Source organism: Actinia tenebrosa, unplaced genomic scaffold (assembly GCF_029948245.1).
Source record: "Actinia tenebrosa isolate PJP-AT-01 unplaced genomic scaffold, QUT_ActTen_1.0 PGA_scaffold0__85_contigs__length_37466705, whole genome shotgun sequence".
Classification (NCBI taxonomy): domain Eukaryota; kingdom Metazoa; phylum Cnidaria; class Anthozoa; order Actiniaria; family Actiniidae; genus Actinia; species Actinia tenebrosa.
Window position 1 is genome coordinate 36,271,951 of NW_028292569.1, and position 15,363 is coordinate 36,287,313.

The following is a 15,363-nucleotide window of genomic DNA, read 5'->3' on the forward strand; positions in this document are numbered from 1 at the left end:
GCCTTGTGGGTCCTTTGTTCTGCGCATGTCATTTAGTGACAACCAAAATGGCAGACAAAGTAATGTTGAAATTGTCCAAGCAGCTTGTCTTGTAGGGCAAAAAATGCTACACGAATTACTTTTAGCATTGTCGGGTGATACTGGGGGTATTTTCGTACAGAAGCTCGAAGAAGGTTTAAAGGTTGGTGGCATAGGGAAAAGAGAAATTAATTTTTATATGAATTGAAAATTTCTTAATTCTCAATTTATAGTAAGGTCGACAAGCAAAGTGAGCCCCCATTGGCCTTAACTCGGGCTTATTTGAAGAAGCGAGTTAACTGTTGTAAAAAAAATGGTACATGCATAATAGTGAACAAGTGAAATAGTAGAATATCATTGATAAGAAACTGAAATAGTTGAGTTGAGATTCCTAATAATTAATGTCAATTTAAAAATAATTCCTTCATGGGTTGGGGGTATGGATAACACATTGGTGTTTCTTGTTTCTATATGTGAATACGAACAAATATGAAATTATACTGCAAAAATTTTTTTCTGGCATTTTCTGGTTTTAAAAACTGGCATTTATTACTTTTAGTGGTCTGTCACTAATATACCACTAGTAGTTCAGCCAATCAGAGTGCATGATTTGTGATAGACCAGTGATAGGTTTATACCTATTGGCGTTATGCCCTCATTAAATCAAGATGTTATTAATATTATTTTTAATATCTGTTCAGGTTGCTGCAGACATACCATTTATTCATGACTGTGAAGTAACTCTTCTTAACAGAATATGCCGACTTGGATCATACTATTGCTGCTTTCAAGAATTTATCAAAAAACATTCAAGTCTTGTTGTAGAAAGTATGTATGTTTCTCATTTTGTTGCACCTTATATGAAATTAGGTTGTAAGCTTATATATAATACATTATTAGGTCTTAAACTGATTTATTTGAATTTGTTTATATTTCAGGTTGTGATGTATACAATTCTTGTGGATTGTATATCCAAGCATTTTCTACAGGTCTTGATCAAGTACTGCATGACTACAGACAAGTTTTAGTGGAGTTAGAGGGCAAGGTACAAATATTTGACTGTACATTCATTTCATTATCCGCTTTAAAAAATAAAACAGCCTAAACCATGCCTCATAATACAGCAGATGAAAAGTAACCCTAATGGCTTGATATGGTTATATTCAGTTAACAAATCATGTTGCGAAGGAGCAACTCAGTGAGCAATATTATATGGGAAACCAGCAATTAAAAAAGATATCAAGCTCTTATAACATGTAAAAAATTTTTTATAATATTACAGATTTAAGCTGGATAAAATAAATAGAATTTACAGTTTTTAAATTGCCTTAATGATATTGTATTACTTCAATGAAGATATGAGTATTGTTCAAGAATTTATCACTTGGATATTGACCCTAAATGTGTAATAAATTTTTATTTACACGTTTTTTAACAGGTGTTAAAAGATCCTTGCTTACCTTTATCTCATGTGGAGCATTCTCTAGAAAAGGTAACCATGTTTTTAAATTGCATTAATATTTAATGAGAATAAAACAAAGTAAACAATTATTTGCTTTTTTCTGCAATACATTGCAAAATGATATTAATTTACTCTAATTTGCTACATATTTATTCTTTTAGTATCAGGTTTTATTTCCTGCATTGGATAACTTGATTAATCAAATTCAAACTCAAAAGGTATGAGGTTCATCCATTAATAATAGCCTTATATAGGGTGCAAACAATTAATCCTTGAAACACTATAAATTACTAAATAGTACAAAATAGTGCTAATTAAAGAATAGAAAACAATGGAATTTGCATGAAATTGTGCTATTTAGTATTACTAAAGTTTCATGGTTATATTGTTTGCACTCTACTATGATAGTTTACTACATTATTTTGATGTTAGGCTGGAGGATGTAAATTGTTGGACATTTTATATCAGAATTCTATCTGCGGTATACCAGTTGTCAAAGAATGTATGGAAAGGTAAATACATAAATATATTTGATACTTGAAAATAGAAATAATACATATATAATGATATATAATGTAACATACTTTCTTCTTGTTTTACAACAGGATTCTGTTTATTTGTCATGGTGTGTTATATCAACAGCTGAGTGCATGGCTCTTACATGGTTTACTAACAGACAGAAACAATGAGTTTCTTATCACCAGAGTAACATCCCAAAACATAGACTCTTCAAAAAATGTCCCAGAAGGTGTTACGGTCAATGACCTTGGTATTCCTGGAGTAACAGGAAAACAATTGTCAGAGATCATGGTATTTGGGGAATAACAATATTTTGAAACTATAAAATAATAAATGTGATGGGGAAATGTCATAAATCATGTCAATGCACTTTGGATTTATTAAAAGACCAGTGGGGGACTTTATGGGGCTGCACATTAGGTGATATTCAAAGCCATGCAGCTTATAATCATGAGATTGAGTGAATTGTTAGTAAATTAGTGTTATGTTATGCCTTCAAATTGGGATGGCTGTTGAACTGGGAGTCAATCCCATACTTTTACACCAGTAATCCAACTCTAGGTTCCTTTATATCCCCCTTTATATCTTATAGCTTAGCTAACCCTAAGGAGACAGGGCCTATCATAGTTACATTTAAGACCCAAGTGTTGGTCCTGCCAGCACTTGGATGCTCTAAGCAACTGAGCTAACCAGCTGGTGAAAAGTCATAACAGTTTTGATCCTGTTAATCTTTTTTTATTGAACTGTTTGATCTGGTTTGCTCTCTGTTTTTCTTAATAGGAAGGCGAGGACAAGCAGAGTATTCCTGTATTATGGCAATTTAAGATTAATGCTGACATGCTGCCTTCTTATATCCCAACTAGAGTGGCTGAAAAGGTATTATCCAGTACATAAAATAAACAATGATGGATGTTAGAGTTAGCTTTTACTTTTTCCCTTTCTTAAAGATCCTTTTTGTGGGGGATTCTGTCAAAATGTTTGAAGAAGCCAAACAAGGAATTGGGTCTACAGCAACAAGTAAGCACACTAAACAAGTCAGATCAACAAGCAATATATTAAATAAATACTCCTTGTAATAGTACTGTTTTTATTATTTCTTTGATTTTAATGGAAACCCTTCATTTTTCATTTTTGTGTTGGATAAAAAAATTCTTTCATTTATCTATTATTATTGGTATAGAAAAATTGCATGATCTCCAGTACAATAATTTGGAATTTATAGGCAGTAGAGGGTGAGTGATGTTTTGAAAGTTTTCAAGATTGGATGACCCTTTAGGCGAATTCAGTTTCAGAACTTTCAAGACATCACTCAAGACTATGAACTCTGAATTATGATTTTTTGTTTATAATACACTCAAAAAATTGAGCAACTTAATTGGGACTCTACAGTGTACAATTTGGGATTTAATAATTGTACTCCTCTTGTCCAATCAGAATTGAGTAATTTTGTAGAGTGTATTATAAATTAATTAATTTTCCAATTTGAAAAAAAGAGCTTATGTTTATTACAGCAATTAAAATGAATGATGCAAGAGTAAAGTTGACACCTAGACCACACCCTGGCCCACTTCAAAAAGGATATACCATAACTCTTTTGTGACTAATCCTGTTTTCTTGTTTTTGAAAAAAAATAGATTCAATTGTTCATGAGAAAGAGGAAGAATTTCTACGTTCTCTCTATTCCCTTCAGCAACGACCTAAGTTTAGTTTAACAGTTTTTGAAAGTGAAATGGACAAGATAAGAACCTATGTTGCTGAGGTACTGCATCTCCCATGATTCCGCATTACATATATCTGTCCTTTTCTAAGATTTTTTATTTGTCTTCAGCATTTGTGGAAACTTGTGGTAGAAGATGCCCAACTTCTCAGACATCTGCAGGTTTGTATTCATTTGATTCATCATTAATTCTCACAATGAGTCTAAGGCCTTTAATTTATTGATTAAAGAGTAATATTGATCACTGGCCATTTTAAGGCTAAGAGTAATAGTAGTATTTATATTATTAACAGATCTTAAAAGACTTTTTTCTTCTTGGTCGAGGTGAACTATTCTCTGCATTGATTGAAAAGGCTCAACAACTGCTTAAAGTTCCTCCCTCAGGAAACACATCACATGGTAATCAAGAGAACTTTAATCTCATTCATAATGGATTATTTGAACAGCAGTTAGATACAGGCCTAATGTTTGTCTGTTAGTAGTCATCTGCCATGTAAGGCAGAAGTTAATAATTTTTTTTTCAATTTCCTTTTTAGATGCAAATGCATTTTTTCAGCAGGTTTTACACAAGGTAAGAAGTTTGAACTACTAACATTTAGGCACAAAGGAGACTTTTTTCTGCCAGTAGGACAACAGCTATAAGACATCATTTATCATGTTAATGTGCAGTAAATCATGCAACTTGTCGTGCAAAGTCATTTAGTTGCAAGTTCACAAAGACAGAATGAAATTACAAAGTTTGTATGGAAGAAAATTGAATTTTCGGGGGGTGGATATTGATAACCTTTGGAACTACAGCACATTAAAATGCCAATGCTCATAACAAATTTTGTAGTTGTGTATCTCACTGCCAACTCCCTTAACATTTTTTACTGTCTGGGATGGCAATAAAATTAACAGACATTTCCTTTGTTAGTTTTTATATGATGATGAGGAAAGTGGTGCTTTATTCACTTTGAATGTGGATATGAATATGTATCAAAGCAAAAAAAAATCTATGCCAGGTTAGTTAGTCTTCGAAGTTGCTCATTTTGTTAGTCTTCAATGTATAAACTGGAAGATGACTTCAAATTGCTAGTTTTAGGCTCAAGTCAAATGTCGAACTTCACATGAGCCAAACTTAATTATTGTTTGAAATAAGTTTGACCCAATTAAGTTCAACCAATTGAATTTGGACCATCTAAGTCAATCTTCATGACTGACTCAGTCAGGAAGAATGACTGTAGATCAACTTGGGGTCAAATGTCGTATCACATGAGTCGATCTAAATGCATAAATCATGTATGTTTTGCTCTCATTTAAATTATTCTTTGTCACCATGCATGCAGTGTCAACATGGTTGCTGCAGTTGAATGCTGCAGCTCATGATTTGATTATGGACTGGCATTATGATTGTGTAACCGCTGACAGCATAAACATTAAACATGAGTTGTTTGGTTTTGTTTGTTTTAAGATCAACATAAATAAGTTTGATGTTTGACTTGGTCAGTTGAACTTGATTATATGAGTCAATCCCAACTAAAGAGGTTGGGATCATGTAAATTTCAACATTTGATTTTAGCCTTACTTTTGTATACACTTATTTCAATAAAGTTAGTCACCTGACAAGCTATAAAGCTGAGGCCGACAAGGATTATGGGTAGATTCATTTTACACATTCAACCGCTTGATAATACTGTTCATGGACTTGCGAATCTTTTACAGATTACAGTCTTACCTCTTCTGAGCATCATCGAGCTGCAGTTTGTATTAAAAAAGCTTTGTATATATATATGCTTTTTTGATATGAAAAGTTTCCCGTGATGCTCAGTGATCTCAGCTTTCTAGGTTTTTGGTGACTAACTTTATTGAAATAAGTGTAACTAGAAAATGGTTGGAAGAAAGCGCAGACAATTTATTGTTATTTTAATCTTTAAAAAAAAACAGATCAAGTAGTGGTGAGTGGTTGGGATTGTTTGAAGCTTGAATACAATGTCAAGTGGCCATTACACATTCTTTTCCAGGAACCTATATTGGATAAGTAAGTTATTTCATTCTTTCTAGTGTCACTGCTCTCTCTCCTAACTTAGTTCCGAAAAGAATTGATAACCAGTTTTACGTTTTTTAAATTTTCAAGGTACAATGTGATGTTTCGTCATCTTTTAAATGTTAAACGAACCCAACAAGATTTACAGGGAGCTTGGGCAAAACACATGGCATCCAAGAACCAGACCAATGTTTCAAGTCTAACTAGAGTTTGGCTACTGAGGATGCATATGGCTTTTCTGGTTGACAACTTACAGTACTACTTACAGGTAACCACAGATATCAATTAGATAATAATAATTATTTATGTCTAATATTTATTTATTTATTACTTATTGTACCAGGTGGATGTTTTGGAAGCACAGTACACACAACTGATTGATAAAATCAATAATACAAGAGATTTTGAATCCATTCGTTTGGCACATGATAATTTCATTACCACGTTGATGGCACAATCTTTCCTACTTATGAAACCTGTAAGTCAATAGTTACATGAGATTGCCTCTTTCCTTAGTCAGCTGGTTCAGTATTTATTGTTGCTCTTTAACCACAGGTAGCCCACTGCCTTGAGGAAATACTATCCTTATGCCAAGCTTACTGCACTCTGTTGTTACAGATTACCGATGTAATATCGGAAAGGATTGAGACACAATTGTATGACATCTCAAAGGTGGGAGTTAATAAAGTAGTTGTGATGCATGACTGATTTATTCTATTATGTTAAGGTATTAGGATACGTTTACGACCACTATGCGCGCAAACTTAAATAACGCGCTGGCTTTATAGTATAACACAAACAAAGTATACATTTTCTGAAAGCTGAGTAAATATAGTTTATGAAGAAATTTTCAAAATACGATTTTTTTTATTGTTGTTCACATTATTGCCCTCGAAGCGAAATTTGACCATGCCTCAGTGAAAACGTTAACAGACACGTAGATTTTAAGCTATGTTTGCGAAAAATGGCTTAACATACTCAGGAGATAATAAGCTCAAAAAGGGTGTCCCAGATTTTTGATATCTGTTTTCTATCTCTCGCTGTTTTTGATCAAAGTTCAGCGATCGCTTTTGGAGTGTTGTTTAGAGTAAAAAATTCGGAGACACCCTTTTTTGGATTATAAGTTACTTTATAAACCCTCCAAATTTTAAAAAAATCGAATGAAATCCAAGGGACTTTTAGCTTTTTGAAGTTGAGGTTTTAGCGGCAAAAAAGATTCGAGAAAAACACATTTCTTTGTTTGGAGCTGGAAGCTGCAGGGAGCCACGATGGTGTTGGCCAAAACACCTTGAGCCTTCCATTTTGTCATCACTTGTCAAATTATCTGGTGTTCTGGACGATCGCAATGTAGGATCTTTTTACGATGACAAAGGAGCATGACAGATGTGCATATATTAAGCGACGGTACATTTCCGGTCTTGATTAAGTCACGATTTCGATTTTTCTCAAAATTTTGGCTTTTCCAATCAAAAATTGCAAGAAGTTTCACAAACATATGAAAGATAACAGTTTAAAATTACGAAATTAAAAAAAAAATTTTTTTTTCGAGCAATTCGTCATTTTTCGTATCCTAATACCTTAATCTCTATTTGTGCTATGTAGAACTATGAACGTCAGTCCAACCTGTTATTCAAGATTCTATCAAGTGTTCGTAGTCATCAAGCCAGCCCACATCTTGCACAGCTTCTGCTACGCATTGACTTCAACAAGCAGTTCTCATGTGCTTCATCTCCTTCAAGGTAGTGTATCACTGCTTATATGATTTAAACACCAGATAGCACACAGCTTTTCACTCACTAAAAATCGTAATTTCATTTCAGCTGGAAAGCCGAAGAACCTTCTTCAAGTGAACAAGTCTTCTGACAGATGGAACAAACAAAGCTGTTTTGATACAAATACTGTATGTAAATATGATAGAGTGATCACAGTAAATCCGTGAAACACTAATTACTAAATACTACAAAATAGTGCTAGTTAAACAATAAAAAACGATGAAATTTGCATGAAATTGTGCTATTTAGTATTATACTAAAGTTTCAAGGATTTACTGTGCTCACTCTAAAAAGAGTTATTAATAAACAGTATTAAAATAACAAGTTAAGGTAGGCACATACACCTGTACCTTATTTCTAAACCCAATTTAATAAAAACCTGTGAGAATAAACAGTAAACCCAACATGTCACATGTGAAATCAAAAGACAAAACCTTCATAAAGCAAAACATATCACAACTCTTTTCATCTTATCGTTATTAATGATTTGTTTATTCTTTCAACTGCCCAACCACTGTTTGTTGCTGTCAGAATGGAATAAGCATTGCTCAATCTGTAAGTTTGCTAAAGCTTATGATTTTATAGCTTCTAACACTAAAGGTTTTTCCCACATTATTCTCACACTTGACAATGTGGAAAGATATCAAGGTTAAAACACAGGGGCAAGGGTAAGGGTTTGCATTGAAATTCATGACCATGGGACGCAGGCCTGAGGAGTAAACGCTGATGCTGAGTAACGGACAATTTGAAACTGGAGTATACACAATCTGTTGAATAATAAGGTATCCATAATAATTTAATATTGCTGAACATAAGCTTTCTTATCTGTCTTCTGGTTATTCTCATAAATGATGTAAATATTAACTATTTCTTGTAATGATTTACAATACAATTTAGGAAATAAAGCAGTAAAACACTATTTACAATATTTCAACTAGTATCAATTATTCCTAAAATAGAATTTCATATTATGTTTTCTAGATTGACAAAAGCTAAATAAAGTCGTTTATTTTCATTTCTTCTTGCTGTCCTACAGGATAGAAGGTTACGATTGTGAATGGCTAGGGAAGGGTGTTTGTCATAAAACAGCACAATTCTTCATTGGTTCTTCTCTTCCAAATAAATTGATAGTTGATCTGTGGAAGAGATAATGGTTTAAAATAAGTAACCTTAAAATGTTGAATCTGGGGAAATTATTGAGTAACCTTAAAATCATGAAATTAATGCTAAGAGCCCCAGATGAAATATTTCTTGCGTTAGATTATTGTAGAAGGAGGGGAGGGAGAAGATAACAGAAAACTCACCTGTTATGTTTTAAGTGACTCTGTACAAGCTGTCCTGCAGCAAGTGCAGAAAGTAATGAAAGTTCACCTGCCAATACTGTAGCACATATTATACGACTTAGTTGTGTAGCATTTTGACCAGGTTCCTCATTACAGGCTCCTTGTACACCAAGCATCTACAACAGTTTAAAATCCACTAGTTAATATCATACTCTAGGAAAACATTGGGTTTTGCTTATAATGGCAATATCTTTACCTGTAAGCAGGATGTCTGAGGTGCTAGGATTGTACCACCACCAACAGTTCCTACTTCTAGTGAAGGCATAGTGCAACTGAAACAAAATAATATGATGATAAACAACTGTTATACTTTATTAGATCATTAAACCATCCACGTTTACCTTATGTAAAGATCCTGATGATTTGGTCCACATGGTTCTAATAGTGTTATGCAGTTACTGCTTGCTAAGTTCTGTGCAGGATCCTGTAGTAAAGAACCTTATATATAAAACTGCTGCCAACAGACTCTACAAGTAATAACCTCTTAATTATGTGCTTACCTGCCCAGTAGCAATAAACAAAGCAGTAACAATATTTGCTGCATGAGCATTAAAACCACCAATAGCACCTGCCATTGCTGAACCAACCAGGTTTTTGCTTGTATTCAGTTCTGTCAAAGCTGATACACTTGTTTTTAATACCTAAAAACAAAATATCCATCATTTTAATTGAATTTTTTTCTCTCTTCAAAAACAATGTATGATAACTAATGCTACCTTGGTTACCACATGTGCAGGCACGATAGCTTCACATACTACTGATTTTCCTCTGCCTTCTATCCAATTTATTGCTGTTGCCTTTTTGTCTGTACAGTAGTTTCCACTTAAGCTCAATATTTCCATGCTTGGAAACTGGTCCTGAAGTTCTTTAAGTGCCTTCTCAGTACCCTTGCAAAAGGAAACAAAAACAGCTTGAATATCTTAAAATGGCACTTTTATGCTTAAAAACTATATATAATACTGCTCAATTAAGTTACTGGCTCCGTATAATAGGCTTATTAGAAACAATAAAACCACCCACAACACTGAAACAGCGACTTACGGTAATCCAGGTAATTAGGCTATCGTAATACTGGCAGTATAAATATGACCAATCTGACTTTATTCTTCACTTAACTCTGAAGATGACTTCCGCTCAGGTTGTTGAAACGTCAGTCATATCAAACAGTCCTTCTCAGGACTACATCCACCCAGATGATCATAATACTTATACAATACAATACTATACAATATATATAATACCTTGGACAACATATTCATTCCCATAGCATCACCAGTAGTGGCAACAAATCTTGCAAACAACAACCGTCCAGCTACTGCACACTTGATTGACTTTAACCTGGCAAACCTGTAAAGCACTTTTTATTTAGTCACAAGTGTTTTCAGCACTCATTGCAAACTACAGCACATGGCTCAGCTAGTTACTTGCCTGCTGGTGCTATCAAATGATTTTTTGATAGCTGCAAAATTCAGTTGATCTTCTAACCATAACTTGACCTCACTAGAAGACAAGACACATTATAGTTAGACATTGGAGTCACTATTTACTCAGTAAACAAATAACCTGTTAGTACCTTGCTTGCATGGCTGAAGGGAATCGTACCACAGGTCCTCTTGTCATACCATCCCCTATGACAGAACTTCTTACACCACCACTTCCCTAAATAAACACAAGCATAACAGTAATCATTCAACAAGCTATCTATAGTAGTATTTTGGTTTCACCAATATCCTGTAACACTTACTGCTAGTGCTCTACATCCTCTATTAGTACTTGCCACTAAGCAACCTTCTGTCGTTGCCATGGGTACATAATATGTTTTTCCATCTAGGTGGAGAGGTCCTGCCACACCCACTGGGATTGGCATATATCCTATTACATTTTCACAGCAAGCTCCTGAAACCTAAGGGAAGAAGGTTTAATAAAACGTTTGGATGCTTGAACAAAAGAAAATTACTCACTAATTTGTAGTCATAGTGCTGATATGGGAGGCCTGATAAGGTATCCTGGTCTTCGTTTATTTTATGAGATGTGATTTTCCGTCTGAAAGGAGGGTTGTAATTAATTGATTTACAGTTGCCAAACATGTTATATTCCAGACAAAAGTTAACAACCAACCTGATGTGCACTGCTCTCTGGAAATTATTTAAAGCTGATTCAAGTTGGTAAAATGGAATAACTTTTTCATCCACTAAGGAACATATTTCTTCATCTGTAAGATCAAATATACCATCCTTGAGGAAAGAATCAAAGTATAATGTTAAACACATAAAGATATATGCTTGATGGCTCATACAACCAATTTAGAGAATATATAATAAGCATGTATATACATTATATTGCACCCAAAGTTGATCAGGGGGTTTGAGCTTAAATATGATCTAACATTCAGTAATGTTGCCTGCTGAAAGTGACGTAAACAAGAAAGAAGTGTGATGAGAAGCATGGGCTGTAGATAAGTGTGTGTCACTTCCTTCATGCTATATTAATTAAAGAACCATGTAAAAAGCTGCTTTATAAGTTTTGTCAAATAAGAAAAAAACAGCTGTGTCATTTTCTGACACCTTCTTTGCTGTTTGCATGTGGTTTGGGTCAGCAACCATGCTAAATTCACTAATAAAGCACAGTTTTTGACCAATTTCATAATACTTACTGGTTCTTTCATTATTTTCTTACACTCTCCTACTGTCCTTACACCATCTCTGCAAGTCCTTCTTTCAGAACCAGCACTTTCAATACATCCAGACATGACAGGTTTCTCAAACAGATCTTGGTGCTCGCTTACTATAACTGATGGAATATTGAAGTTCAAGTTATCTTTGCTGTTATTGCTTTTCTCCAAGGCAGTTACACATCTAGGGGGGTTATCGTTTACAGTGACTCTCAAGCTATCATTGAAAGAATGACATCGTTTCCATTTTGGTATATGATGAGTGAATGAAAATGATTGGTTCTTTGGTGATTTTTTAGTATCCATTGTATCTTCCATTGTATCTTCCAGTGTCGCTTTCAATGTTTTTGTTACTAAACACTGCTCTGATGTTTGTGTGTTTTCATCTAGCATTTCAGTTATTTCTTCATCAATGGAATCATCATCACCACAGGTATATGTAGCTCTTCTTATCCTTTTCTTTTGCTTTAATCCAATAACTAATCTGTCTTTTTTTGCTTCCTTTACATTGTATGAAGATGACACTTCTGATGTTGTATCAATCAGCACTCTTGATTCATTTTTTTCAAGATACAAGTACTTTGCAGCTACTAATAAAGCTAATACAAATGCTACAACCTGTTTACAAACAAATAAGAAAATCATTAACTTCTAAAAAAAAACATACTTTTTTTGTACTTCTTATGACCTGAAAATGGACGTTTAGGACATTAGTCTAAAAGCCTGAAAAAATGAAACATTTTGGTTGAAGACACAGGATAATTAAAAACAAACAGATTTCACACTTTATTCATTTACAGTAGCTTTCCTGGGAAAATAATTCAAATTCAAGAGACATGATTGGCTGTTTGAGCAGGTGAAGTTCTGTGAGACTATTGAGACTACTTTTTTAAATACTGTGTTCTACTTACCTCCTCTGCATTGCCTGCCAAAAACCTAAAAAAAATCAATGCCAGAATATTTGTCACCAAATTGTTGCAACATGAGATAATTAATAATTATATCATTAATTGATGATTTGAAAATCAAAAAGTTCTGAAGTTTTATGACATGGTAGAAAAAATGAAAAAACATCATTCATTGTGGAAATGTAATAAAGGTAAAGGTAAAGTACTGGAACCAATACATTTAACGTCAGTAACCTTCAGTTGCAATTCAACTGCTATAAATGAAAGCCGACGGATAATATTTATTAATAATATTTATTGACCAATCTGATAACTCTTAATCCACTACAGCTGATTTAACATTCAGGTATACTGTACCTTGAAATACTACTGGCAGTTGGTGAACCACTTGTTTTATAATTGGTATTATTCTCTGAATCAGTACTGACTATTAACCGGCTGTACATATGAACATACAACAAACCTGCAGACTGTTAAAACAAAAGGTTTTTCAGTATAACAATTTTGGCACACAGTTGTAGTAAGAAACAACTAGAAAAAATTTGTTCTTTTACGAGTTTAGAATGTTTCGCTCATCTGACCATCTTCTGCAGTGACTGATAAGGGTATTGATCAATTATAATTTAGATCTTTAATACTATAATTAATCTAGATTCACAACCTAGTTCAGCATAGCTGGCTTACCATAATTATCTTAACATGCTGTAATAACGGATTTGATTTTTGTTGGTGCTCCTCCACATCAAGATCAATGGATGAATCTAACAGCCATGCCGGTTGATTTTGACCTCTGTTACACAACTTTCAATCAAAGCAAGTATATTAATGACTTCATCACTTGATTTATAAGAAAAAGTTTCAGACATACTGGTTAACAGAGTCTTCCACTTTATATCCAGCATCAATACAATCAATCCAACAAGGCAAAGCATCAGAATTTATTGGTACCCTGAAACAGCCTCCAGGCTAATATAATTCAGGGTATGCTTAAATCCCAGATTGGATTGGAATTTAGCATATTTAGTTTTGAGGAGGAATGAAAATTGGAGAAAGACCCTTGAATCAAAGGAGAGATGTAACAAAACTCTACTCATGTGTGATGCTAAGTGTTAGAACCCAATACCCCAGAGGTAAGAGCACTACTGCTACACTACCCTCTATTCCCCCAAATTATAGGTGTTTTTTAGAGGATGTACTCCAATGTTTAATGTCCCAAAAATAGCCCACTTCCTAGATATGCTTTACTTATCACACAAAAAGGTTTGAATGTGAGGCTACTTGCATAATGCTCAGGGATTTGTTTCTGTGTGATGCTGTCTATGATACATCTACTTTATAATAATAACATTACCTCAAGAAACAAAGAAAGAGATGCAGGAAGGAAGGTCATAAAGATAATATAGTGGGTAACTAGAGCAAGACAACCAAGGTAACTAGCTGTTTCTAATTCCTGTATTCCTGAGAGAGATCCAACTCCAATTACCAAAGCTCCAACTAAAGTATTTAAAGTAACAGATGGACTTAATGTAGCTACACCCTGTGCTATTTTTGATGTGGCCTCTTCCTAAAAAAAATAATGAAAAAGAGCGGTTAGTAAGTTTTGAATACCAGTATATTGATCAATGCAAGTATATGTTATATGATGATACTCACACATGATGTTGATAAGAGGGCAAATTTAGTCAGATCAGTGACTGTAACAAAATCACTTAACAGAAAGAAGAAAGGAATCGCCTCTCTGTAATATAACAACAGACTCATAATTAATTCATCTAAGGCTGTGCTCCATGAAGTACAACTTGATGTTTAGTGTGTGTTTGTTTTCAGTTGTCAGTCTGTTTTCATGTTACTGTGAAAAGCTCAGTGCCATATGCTTGCTTTGCCACAACTGTGATATTTTCTATAATCTGATCCACTGATTTTTGTACAGTAATGCAATGTGATTTGTCCGGCAGTGCTTTGACCTTGATGTGTCTGTTAGCCCCCTGTTTTGGGCATTAATTAATTAAATATTGATTAAATTATTGTATAATTAGATTGGTTTAGTGGACTGCAGCAGTGCCTTGCAGTGTCATAACAATGCCCCTGCAGTGAGATTTACACAGTCATATAAATCACATTTCAAGTGCTTGAGGAATCTTGATTAGTAGTTCCCTCTAACAAGCCTTATTGATCAAACTTATTTGTCTTAAAATTAAACATCTTGATCAACTTACCTTAGAATAGATAGTTCACCTCTGAATATGTTTCCAATGATGGATGTATATAGTGCACAGGAAAATATCAGAAATATTCCAACTATGACTGGAATGGAAAAATAGCATGAATTCTCCTTCTAGCTATAACATATTCTTCTATGTAATTTGTAACAGGCGATATTATATATCTATATTTTGTCCCTACCAGCTAAATATGTCGATCCAGTATGTAATATCTTTTTGCACTGTAAATATACGCACAGAAGAGCGAGGAAGTAGCTTGTGGCGCTGATCTGAACATGAATGCTGACAGGGAAGTGATTCTGTAAACAATAACATCCTTAAGCAAATGAGTCAAAGTCTTACTAATCTATTGTTCTTACTTTAGATTTGATACCCAACAAAAGCACTTGATAAGAGATAAAAGGAGTATTCGAATCGTCTAAATCTCTCAACATGCTCAAAACCCTTTACATGTTTGTATCTTGTACGAACCTTATTCTGCTTGGTGACTGCAGAAACAAGCGAATCTTGAGCGTGTGTAGCATCATAAATATTAAGAGTTAGCAGACAGACTGTGCCAGTTATACACAGTAGTAGTATCTCTACAGGATGAGAGGCACATAAAAAGCCGTGTGTGTAAAATAAGCTCGTAATTCCAGTAGTTTTCATAGCAGTTTTTAGTTATGGTTCATCTTCGTGTAATCGATCGAGAGGTTACTAAGTAAG

General features: G+C 34.0%; 2 protein-coding genes across 2 annotated transcripts; one reads left to right on the forward strand and one right to left on the reverse strand.

The window, feature by feature from the left end:
* Positions 1-41: 41 nt before the first annotated feature.
* LOC116294625 (gamma-tubulin complex component 4) lies at positions 42-8,529 on the forward strand. The gene is made up of 20 exons (XM_031702262.2): positions 42-181; positions 720-846; positions 957-1,063; positions 1,457-1,510; positions 1,642-1,698; positions 1,913-1,992; positions 2,086-2,290; positions 2,780-2,875; positions 2,947-3,016; positions 3,634-3,758; positions 3,828-3,878; positions 4,010-4,115; positions 4,253-4,287; positions 4,633-4,720; positions 5,643-5,736; positions 5,833-6,010; positions 6,086-6,220; positions 6,298-6,414; positions 7,345-7,481; positions 7,563-8,529. The coding sequence occupies exons 1-20, from the start codon at positions 104-106 to the stop codon at positions 7,603-7,605; spliced, it is 1,983 nt and encodes a 660-aa protein (XP_031558122.1). The 5' UTR covers positions 42-103; the 3' UTR covers positions 7,606-8,529.
* On the reverse strand, positions 8,285-15,357 carry LOC116294624 (3-hydroxy-3-methylglutaryl-coenzyme A reductase). Its single transcript, XM_031702261.1, has 21 exons — positions 15,130-15,357; positions 14,840-14,957; positions 14,653-14,740; positions 14,090-14,174; positions 13,788-14,000; positions 13,121-13,237; positions 12,794-12,906; positions 12,440-12,464; positions 11,511-12,146; positions 10,976-11,091; positions 10,819-10,900; positions 10,602-10,760; positions 10,431-10,516; positions 10,286-10,357; positions 10,099-10,204; positions 9,574-9,744; positions 9,358-9,498; positions 9,199-9,281; positions 9,054-9,129; positions 8,819-8,973; positions 8,285-8,650 (listed from the first exon to the last, which is right to left on the reverse strand). Exons 1-21 carry the CDS (start codon positions 15,304-15,306, stop codon positions 8,593-8,595), a joined length of 2,877 nt encoding a protein of 958 aa, XP_031558121.1. The 5' UTR covers positions 15,307-15,357; the 3' UTR covers positions 8,285-8,592.
* Positions 15,358-15,363: the final 6 nt, after the last annotated feature.